General features: G+C 33.7%; 1 protein-coding gene across 4 annotated transcripts; it reads left to right on the plus strand.

The window, feature by feature from the left end:
- Window positions 1-3,200: 3,200 nt before the first annotated feature.
- Window positions 3,201-9,713, plus strand: LOC149535763 (2-hydroxy-palmitic acid dioxygenase mpo1-like). Of its 4 annotated transcripts, none has more exons than XM_089804615.1 (6): window positions 3,201-3,405; window positions 3,707-3,813; window positions 4,014-4,106; window positions 5,437-5,499; window positions 5,576-5,647; window positions 5,776-6,334. In XM_089804615.1, exons 2-6 carry the CDS (start codon window positions 3,799-3,801, stop codon window positions 5,890-5,892), a joined length of 360 nt encoding a protein of 119 aa, XP_089660741.1. In that variant the 5' UTR covers window positions 3,201-3,405; window positions 3,707-3,798; the 3' UTR covers window positions 5,893-6,334. The 4 variants fall into 4 exon arrangements, 2 of the variants coding, with proteins under 2 accessions (XP_089660741.1, XP_089660740.1); XR_016357025.1 differs by lacking the exon at window positions 3,201-3,405 and adding exons at window positions 6,629-6,731; window positions 8,857-9,713 and having other exon boundaries at window positions 3,707-4,106; window positions 5,776-5,966; XR_016357026.1 differs by lacking the exon at window positions 3,201-3,405 and adding an exon at window positions 8,857-9,713 and having other exon boundaries at window positions 3,707-4,106; window positions 5,776-5,966.
- Window positions 9,714-11,216: the final 1,503 nt, after the last annotated feature.

Raw genomic sequence — 11,216 nt, forward strand, 5'->3', positions numbered from 1 at the left:
AGATTGTACCCAATCTTCAATCATTAAGATCAGTGTCCTACATATGTATCAAAAAAGAAGTTATCGACTCCTAAAGTTTCCCACAAGAGCATAATGGTCTCTATGGAAGATCTCGAGTGTGAGGGCTCTAGGATTTTAGAAGCCAACTCTTTATTAAGTGAAGGTGGAGAAAAGGGTGCAGAGAGGTTATGATGAAAAATAAAGGTGATATGCTAGATATTTGACTAAGCACACAAGCTACCTTAGTACGAGGTATAAAGGTATGGAACAAATTCCTTTGACTGGAAATAATTACTGATCTCTAAAGGACATAACTCTTAGAATGTAATATACAAGAACAACTACTGGTAAAAGAAGAGTGCATATTAAGGTTTGAGTTTGCACATAAGACATTCATAAAAAAATGTGATTCTACAATAGAAACTAAAGGGAATTAGGCATGTTTGATTACGTTTACAAATCACAAAAGTTGATTACAATCTTAAGGCTTTACATAGAGGAATCCCCCCGATTACAATAATTGTTCCCAATCCAAATTTTCATGGACCCTTTTACAATGTGTTTCTCTTCCCATTTTAAATGCCTAGGTGTAGCCTATAATTGGTTATCATAGGCAACATGAAATTTGTCAACCACCCCTTCCCTTGTCTATCAAGTCATAATCATCCCTTGTTTATTCTTTGAACATTAGACATCTATCAAATGATTCTTTATTTGAGGTGGTGGTACATCATGTGAGTCATAAATTTCTCATTGTTCATCTACACAAGGTGGTAGACATTTGAATCATGAGCCATGTGAAGAACGATTACGCAAATGTCCCCATTTGTGGTTGTCGTTGCATGCGAAGATGTGTCTCTAGACTGGGTCCATATTAAAACGTTCATAGATGTTTCATATGTAATGAGTTACGGCCTATTATTCTAAGAGAGATCTAGACAACGTGGACATGTGACACATCTATGTCATGAAAGGTGCATCATGTTGATAAGTGGTCTTATCTTCTACTACCCCTTCGACTACCATTGTTTGTAGATGAAGTTGGTCACCCTGAACTTTGTTTCATGGTATTATGATGTTTTACTTCACAAGTTTTCCATTTATAAATCTTGGTGTTCTCATGATGCCGATTTTGTTCTTTCTTTTACACCATTTCTTGCATGGTGGTTGTTGAACTTATTAGGTAGAGTTTTTATTTTCATTACTTTATATGGACCCAAAATCTTTTCTTTTATGAATCATATACTCTAAAATTTTGAATTACATTCCTCAATTAGCATTTATGTGCACCTCAAAATAGGATGAAATGAAAAAGTAAAATTTGCACGTCATGCTAATTTTCATTTAATTTTAGGCCTATTTTGAAGAATTATCTTAATTCAATTACATATGAAAAATAATACTATTTTATGTGAAGTTTCCCTTATTCCCCAATCCATCCAATCCCACACAATTCTATATATCTAACCATAACTTATTTTTTTATACACATATATCATCCACTTAACATTTATACTCCACATCCAAATATATATCCTCCACAACTATTGCTCATTTGTTCATGTCATCCTCACATATGTAGGACTAATCTCATATATACAAATACAAACCCTACAATTTAAAAATTGAAATTGAAATATTAATTGTTCTCTTCCATTTTACTAATAATTATGAACCACCTAAACACACAATTGCATAATTTATTGCTCTTCAATTATATTTAAAGATTTTTAATACACTTTCATTTATCACCTTCTCATATTTAATTCAACTTCCTAAGATATTATTGAACATTTATTAGTTAATCTTTTTGAATTTTAGTTCACAAAAAAGAACATCATTTATTCCCAAATTATCATCCACCTAATACTTGCTTTCTCTTAATTATAAATCAAGAGAATTGACCAAGTAGACATTACCCTTAGTCCAAAAACCTTCAAACTTTTCAAAATATCCTTAATTCTTGACACTTAATCCAAACAAAAGAAATTAATAGAATTAGAAAACATACATAATTACAAACTTGATCAAATCCCACACAATTATATGCATCTAACCATACCTTATTCATTTATACACACATATCCTCCACTTGACATTTATCCTTCACATCCAAATATTTGCTCTCCAATAATATTGCTCATTTATTCATGTCATCCTCACATGTGTGAGATTAATCTCATATATAGAAACACAAATCCTAAAATTACAAAATTTAAATTGAAGTATATTTTGTCATCTTCCATTTTACTAATAATTATGAACCACCTAACCGCACAATTGCATAATTTATTATTATGCAATTGTATTTAAAGATTTTTTAATACAAATTCATTTATCACCTTCTCACATTTAATTCAACTTCCTAAGATATGTAATGAACATTTATTAGATGAACTGTTTTTGAATTTTAGTTCACTAAAATGAACATCATTTATTCCCAAATTTGAATTTTAGTTCACTAAAATGAACATCATTTATTCCCAAATTATCATCCACCTAATATTTGCATGCATGCCAATCATTCTCTTAATTATAAATTAAGGGAATTGACCAAGTAGACATTACCCTTAATCCAAAAGCCTTCCTTCAACTTTTCAAAATAATTAATTCTTGACACTTAATTATTATTATGTGGTAAACTCATAGACTCCAACTCAAGACCTAAATAACAAATGTCACATAGTGGCATGTATTTGTCTTAATTTAGAAAAAATAATATTTTTAATTAAAAATGTATAATTAAAAATAATTTATAATTAAATATAAATGTTACATCTAATTGGTTGAGATATAAAAAATTAATAACTAGCTAAGTAAAACTATAGCACAATTGTGTTATAGACTCTTCCTTCTCTAAACTTAATATTATTACTATCATAATTTAATTATTGTTAATTATTAGTCTCCTCTATATCAAATGTAATTATATAACTAGATTTCACATTATAATTATTATTTACAACTTAATATTTTTTAATTGTGAAAAATATTAATATTGATTTATAAATTTGCTATATGTTTAATTTTACATATAATTAGTTAAATTTCTAACATTTATTCTATTACATATCTTAGAGTCACATATTGATATTTAAATTAGATAATTAATTATAACTAGTAATAATATGTTAATTTATAATATTATTAAATATATTATATTACTAATTATCTCAAAGTTCTAGTTTTTGCTCATTAGGAGGGGCTCATGCTGTTAACGCAGCTCTTGTTTATAGAATGCATGATATATTGCATCTCGCGACTGTTTTTTCAAGAACTGTCCTTTCGTTATTTAAGGATTCGCGTGGGACCAGTCAGGCTTTTGCTCTGTTGTCTGTATTCATTGTGTAAATCACATTAATGCCAGTGCAGCGGAAGAAACTGGTTTGTTCAGAAGCGCAAAAGGTTAGCTGGTTTTAAACCTGTATGATATTTTCCCCTGCAATGAGAGTAATTTGTCAATCATTCTCGGTTTTTGAAGCAACTGTGCTGCGCCATTGCTGAATATATTTTTCATAAACAAGCTCTAGATTTATTTTTCTGATATGGGTTGTTTTAAAATGGAACTGGGTATTTGTAGATATTAGGTCGGTTATCTTAAGAAAAGCGCTTATTCTTTCATATTGTAGTAAGGCAGGGTTAAATTTACTGTGAACTGTCGTAAAAAATAAAAATATTAATCTATATACATGTTTAAAATGGGCAGTACCAGATACTCCTGGTTCGCAAAGAATTTTCTCTGGCTACAGATAGCGTCCATTGTGGGAGTGATTGATTTGGAGAAGCAATTTGCATTTTATGGAGCTTATCACAGTAATAAAATTAATGTCCTCGTTCATACTATATTTGTGTGGCCAATTTTTTTCACTGGGCTAATACTAGGGTCTTTCACTCCTGCTATTGGTCTTCTGCCCTTCCCACCAGGGACTTTTCCCTTCCAGGAGTTCATGGTACTGAACGTGAGCTTCCTGACAGCTCTTATATATGCTCTCTTTTATGTTATGTTGGATAAGAAAGCAGGTACAATAGCGGGAGCCCTTTGCCTTATTTGCTGGATCAGCAGTAATGCTCTTGCTCAGAGGTTGGGGTTTTCCTTAGCATGGAAGGTAAGTTCATCCCCAGTCCTTGGATTTCTATGTTTTGTTGGCTAATGTTAGTCTGTTTTCGTAGAGTAGAGGGGAAAATGCCGATTAGTTTTTCTTGTTCTAGAAAAATCTTCCCAGTGTACAACATAGCTATTATATACCATATTTTCAAGGGTAGTTGCAGTGTATAATTGGGCTTCTTTAGGAGTTGCATTCTGCTATTTTATAGCAATACAATTTTGGGCTTCGTATTTTCCAAAATTTGGGCAATGTCAATGGGTCCTTGGTCTCTTGGTGAAGTTGAAAGGTTCTTAAAGAGTTCACTAGGGATCAAGGCTCCGACATAGAAAAAGGATGAGGTTATGGATACCCACTTAGTCTTTGGCTGTTAGCCAAAGAGGTTCAGCTGTAAGGCTCATCCTCCTGAATCCAATAATTACAAATATTTTGTAGAGGACCTCCATCAGTTTTTCTTGTGCCCAATATCTATAGGGGCCTCTTCTCTGTGAAACCAAGCTCCAACTTTGTTCTACCAACTCTGGGAAAACTTGCAGCGCAAACAGGGTCCTTAACTGCTCTGTTAAAGCTTGATTAGGAATCTTGAGTTTTTGATTGGTAGGGTTTTTACATGCTTAAGATTTCAACTGTTGATGATGGACTACTTATCTCAAACTAGTTTTAGCTTCAACATTTTGCACGGATTAGCGGGATCATGGTCCTCATGATTTTTGCACTGAAGTGCCTAATCCTTTTGTATGTAACAGGCATAAAAATTTTTGGAAACTAGTAGCAGCCAATTGAAGAAAATTAGATTTTTACATGTCTAGGAATAATTTGTATTTAAAGTTGTTAGATTGAATGAATGATGTTGGATTGTTTTTGGACCCAGTGTCCATTGGATAAGAGTTAAGGTTGCCCATAAACATATTTGGATTTCACAAGAATCGGCTGATATAGTATAATACATGTAAGGTTGTAAACAAAGAATCATTTCGTGGCAGTTAGGCCAAATCTTCATTTTGAAACCATCAAGTGTACTCGAACAGACAAAAGTAATAAACATATAAATGTTAAAACATGTCTCACAAGTAGAATCTTGTATCCATTAACGATAAAACGTTTTCTGTGTTATTGCATTCAGCTGTGTTGATTTTTTAAACCATCTATAACATTTGATGATTCAGAAGAATTTTAGTACCACTCAAAAGATGCAATCAGATAGTGATATAAATCCTTCTGACATACATATATAGCATAAAATCTTATTCAGGGTTATAATGACAACACACTTTGGGAGTGAGTAGGTATTCTAATTTATTTTAAAGATTGATAGGTGCCATATTCTTTACAGGTAGTGCTGGTTTCTCAATTGGTCTGCTGGACAGGTCAATTCATAGGACATGGAATTTTTGAGGTACCACAATAGAAATTTACAGCTTTGCTAATGGCTGTTACATGTACAAATTATAATCTTACTTCTTGTTTTTCAGAAGCGAGCACCTGCACTTTTGGATAATCTTGTTCAAGCCTTATTGATGGCTCCATTTTTTGTCCTGCTTGAGGTAACTTCAATTTCTTTCGACGAGTATTTTATCCAGGGTGTCTGAAGAAAAAAGTTGAAAGTTTTTTTAGAAGGCTTTTTTGGTCAGAGGTAGATGGCTAATGCAACTTCCTATTTTTATGGTTTCAGGTCCTTCAAAAGTTCTATAATTATGAACCTTATCCTGGTTTCAAGAAGAGTGTACGTGCAAAGGTGCAAGCAAATATGAATGATTGGAGAATGAAGAAGCAGAAAAAGTCTGCATAAATGGCTTGCCTGTTGAACTTGAGCAGATATTACCGTAGTTGACATGAAGCATGCTACATGAATTTCTTCTCAAAGTAAAATCATTCATTAAAAGTAGTTGTTTATCAGTATCACTAAAATTGCTAGTGCTAGTGTGCAATTGTACATGTTTCTGATTGATATAACTGTACAATGATAAATTGAGAGAAACTATGATTTTCAATGAATTTTTTTATCTGAGACCCACATTTAATTTGAACTTGATAAAAGTCATGTTTCGTATTTTGTGGATCTGCATAAGAAGCAGGAATATCAGTATGGTTAGCCTGCCTATTAAACTTCAGGGGGGACTACTTACTAAGCATGAAGCATGCTTTATTTATGAATTTCTTCTCTATGTAGATTGGGACATTCAGTGGATTTATTGTTACTATTATTACTAATTCTATTTTGAAATTTGCCATGTTTCTGATTGAGGTAATTCTTCCGTGATAAATTTGAAAATAGGATTACTTGTGATGAATTTTTTTTCTCTTGGATCGATACTCAGTTTTAACTGAATAAATAAATGCTATGTATAATTTATTGCAAAATCTGCCGACATTTTTCAGATTAAATATCATTGCACTTACTGAGTTTGCAATGAATGCCTGCCTATTATTTTTCATAAGGTTACATATAAATCACTAGTGAAGTCCATTTGCAAATTAGAAACTGTAAGCTTTTCTTCTAAAAAGTTGATCATTTCTGCCTTCAGAGATGCCTGCTTGGAACTCTACTTTTGCTGTCTCATTCCCAGCAATTCTATTTGTACATTTGAAAGTTGAAACGACCAAAAAAAAGACCTTGGTGGTCAAACAGCAAGTATGATAATGGATTTCCAGAATACTACTTCTTATGTTCCCCGTATTATCTTTCTGGCTATTTGTGTGGATCTCTCTGAAAGAAACAAGAAAAATAAGAAAGAGGTGAATTTTCCAAGTGCCCAGATTTGCCTGTTTTTGTTAATCAACTGGGTTTTTTAATCATTTCCAGAAAATAGATTCATAGTTTCATATTGTGTTCCCTTTTTCTGCTAGGGTATGTCTATTAAAATAGAATCTAACTCGAACAAAAGTGCTACTATTATGACAGAATTGATATAAAGATTAAATGCACTAATTACAATTTCCTTAAGTAACCTTTTTAAGATTTATCTACCTTTCTTCATCAAATAGTTCAGATGCGTAATAGCTCTGAATGGGTAAGGCATTGTTTCAATTAGAGTTGTTTCCTTGTGTGACATCTTGAAGTACTGTCTGTCTAGTTTGACCATACCGTCACTTTATGCTAGAAAATATTGTTTATACCAATTAGCATGTGGCCATAAAATACCAGCCAACGAAATTTCACTGTGAAATTGGTGAAATAATCTATTGAACAGATAGACTATACCTTGTTGAAAACTAGTGGCATTTATATAGTAAACTACAATTTTGCAATCCCCAAATCACCTAGTTGGGGAACAAAATGCATATACTGATAGCCAAAAGAAGCTCCTGTTGGCAGACAACTACACAAGGTCAGGTAGCTTTGTTCAGTTGTTACAGTGCTGTTTCCACTTTGCATTGCCATTTCAGTTGACCATAAACAACAAAACATGTAACTTAGTAAATTTTTTCAAATCGGTAAAATATTTTGGTTTGATATATTAAATTTTGGTGTTAGTTTCATCAAAACATTGACAGTTATATGCTCTATGTTAATGTCCACTTTGTGGTATTGCCCTAAATCTTGCTGACCTTTTCTCTTTGGATGCTGATCACTGCTCTGTGTGTTACTCAATGGCTTGATTTTCCTTGATTGATGCTTTAGAGGTATGGGTGAGTGATGAATGATAAATCTCCTGCAATACTTGGAATGAATTCTCCTTTATTGGTGGAAGGGTCACCACATTTCATAAGGATTGAGTTGCCATTTTCATTATTTTCTTTGAGAATAATATATTATTCTCCAAATTGATCTCTTTTATTGTCTTCAAATTAAATCTTCTCTGCATTATGTACTCCAACAAGATGGAGAGTCACACCTCTTCATTATGGTCACAACCTTTCACGATTTACTCAACCCTGGAAAGGGTCACAACCCTTCATCATTGCTGCCCCTTTGAAAGAGTCACTTCTTTATCTTCATCCCGTTCCTGTCTTCTTCCTTTAATGCTTTGTTGATTCTTTTTCTCCCTTCTTCTTTCCTCTTTATCTCCCACTCCCAATGAACTCTTTCAAAGAGTATTTGAGGTGAAGACTTACAGACTAAAACTGTCAATTCAAAGGAGGTGCGGATATTTCTCCCTTAACTGTTACAGATTGTGCTATAGCCATACGTGTTCTCTTGCATGCCTGCAATTGTAAGGAATCCTTACAAGATGGCAAACTCACCTATGCCTTGTATCATTCAGATAGAATATATGGCAGATACACAACTATGTACAAAATGTAATAATGTATGGTGAAAGCAGGAGGGTAGTTCATAATGTATGGTGAAAGCAGGAGGGTAGTTCATGTTTGCATTTTTTTGATCAAATATCTGTTAACAGTCATGTATTACAGATGTTAAATCAAATCATTAAATCTTTCATGTATCCATTTATTGTGTATCCACTTGGAATCTCTATACAATCCACGCCTATTAATTGGAGTACTGCATCAATAGTTAGATCATAGGATAGATAAATAATAAATGAATAAATAGTTAGTATTTTTGGAAGTTTTTCCTGCAGGTTGTTTTGATAGCTTGGACAGAAAATCAATAGCCTTAGAAGCCAATGGAATGTAATGAAATATCATGCCAGATAATTTCAATGAATATATCATCCTTTATGTTATTAATATTCCTGTGTAGCAATAATTTGATCTTCGTTTGTGCTTTCCATTTCAATAATAATAAGTATATTCAGTTTCATATCTCTAACACAAATGCCATTGTCAATATATATGCAAACTGCAGAATCGAGCAGATATATTTTGGACAACAGTAGTTGCAGGGTATGAACAGGCAGGGCATTTTAACAAACCGTTTTACTTATTTGAAAGGATTACTGCATGAGACATCCACTTGTTGAATAGGATGATTGCAGCATTTTCCAAAAATAATTGCAACAATGAAGCCTTGAAACATCAAGATGAAAGACATTGTCTAGAGGAATGCTTTTATTGCAGTTTACAGAGGAAGGATATGTTATTGAAACTTTAAAATTCTCAATGGAAATGGCTTCATGAGTGAGTTTCCTCTAAGGTATCCAACAAAAAATGTATTGAATTAGGCTTTGGGGATCTCTGATCAAATGCCTTTGTGAACTGTTTTCTTGTCAAATGCGGCCATGAAAAGTTTTCTGCATTTGATGAGGCCTTGTAAAGTCCGCATTCTGATCCAATGCAGCATGTCAGGATATGCTTAAAATTGGTTTATGGACAAAGTCCTGGAATCTTCTATGTAGATGCATTAAAAATATAGTTTCATAAACAATAACGATGGCAGGGTTTGCATGAGATGTCTGTGGAGACCTTCAAATATTTTCAACAGTTGTGATTGCCTACCAGATTGGATATAAAAAAGTTGGTGAGTATTGGTTAAGAAGATCAATGGAAGGAAAATTAGTTGCAGATCTTCATTTGGATGTTGTCTGGAATACCACGGTGGAGGTCTATGCAAAAATATAGTTGTTAGCAAAATTGATTTGTCTCTGTTTGCATGGAGTCATGAAAATTTGGTTGATGAGAAACATAATAACTTCCAATGTATGAATTTGCACTTATCTTGTTTCTTGTTGAAATGTATTTGAAACAAAGCTTTAATTTTCTCTATATTATCTTCCCATTCAATTTCATCATCTGCAAGTGCAGTGTGAAAATGACTGCCAACTCTAAGAACAAAACTTGCCTCCATGATACAAGGGATTGGACATTATAGTATCATACATGCAATGAGCTGGATGCCAAGTTCATTGTCATTTCCAAGAAACATGGAACTTCCAAGAAACGTTCTCTGTGAAACAAGATCAACTATGTGCAAATTTCCAGCACTTGGGCTTACAAGTGCTCTTTCGTTCCTGACCATATTATTGTGCTCGATTTGGACATTTGTAGATGAGGGTGAATAGAGTGGTAATTGTTTAGAAAACATAACCCTCAAGGCAACATGCATTGCTTTGTGAAAAAGAAAAGATCATCTTTTAAATTTGTCATCACATGCCAAGCCGTTGATGTACTCCTGATATGATGTATGAATTGTCCCAAGATTAATAAAAAAACTACCATTGCAAGATGTTTGCACCTCTCTGAGAGGGGAAAAAATCGAACAGGATATAGTTTTGGAAGTGGAGATATTGTCTTCACAGATGAATTCCCCTGCTGTTTTATTGTATCCATTGTGCCTATAGTAGAATTATGCTTAAACCAAGTTGGTCTAACAAGAATATGGCAGGATGGCTAACTTCGAATTTCAATTTCTTTCAGCAATTTGCATGTTACAGGAATGAGGTAACCTAGTAGTCTGTAATTCTGAGATTCTTTTTCTAATATTAAGAAAACATACAACTACAGATAGTCAATCAAACAAATTTATTCATGGTTTGAACTTTGAAGGTCATATGACCTATTTAAAAAATTCGTGCAATAATTTGTGTTGTAAGAATTTCCCTATTGGAATCATGACTATGGGTTATAATAGTTTAAAATACCTTCAGCCTTGACCACGATAGTGATGAGGACACTCAGCAGCCACAAATGTGCTGCTCCAATTGCTTGACTAAGGAAAGGGGTTAAAAAGCTATCAAAGACCTGGGTAAAAAAGAGGAGACCTCAGTGGACACTGAAAGCAAAAAGTCTGCTGAGAGTGAGGCCCCCACCCTGACAGAATAACTTCAAACCCATCCCCCCAATGTCTCCCTTGCTGAACCTGACCAATGCTGATAGCCTGGGCAAAGGTAAAATTGGTGGCGGTTTGGTGGGCACCGTCAAGTACCAAATTGCCAGCTTGGACACATCTGTAAAGTAGGTGAAGGAGGAAATGGCTGTCGTAAGCAACCATGTGAGCGACATTAGTGAATTTGCTTTCAAGATAATGCAAGCTTGTGCTACCACTCTTTGTCTGCTGTAGGGTAAAGTTTTTGGTGGTGACTTAACTCAGGAAGACAATGCAAGGGAACTGTTTAAGTTCTTAAACGAGGAGGGGGCATACATCTTGTTGTCCAAGATGTCAGGAAGGGAAATTCATGTCACTTCTTATGTGTTGCTATCATGACAAGTCCGCTAGCCCTTCGAGCTTGTTTATTGATTTTGGTTTTAATGGTTTTGTTAATACTGGTT

Source organism: Cupressus sempervirens, chromosome 10, assembly GCF_028749045.1.
Source record: "Cupressus sempervirens isolate cs-2001-9-10 chromosome 10, ASM2874904v1, whole genome shotgun sequence".
Classification (NCBI taxonomy): domain Eukaryota; kingdom Viridiplantae; phylum Streptophyta; class Pinopsida; order Cupressales; family Cupressaceae; genus Cupressus; species Cupressus sempervirens.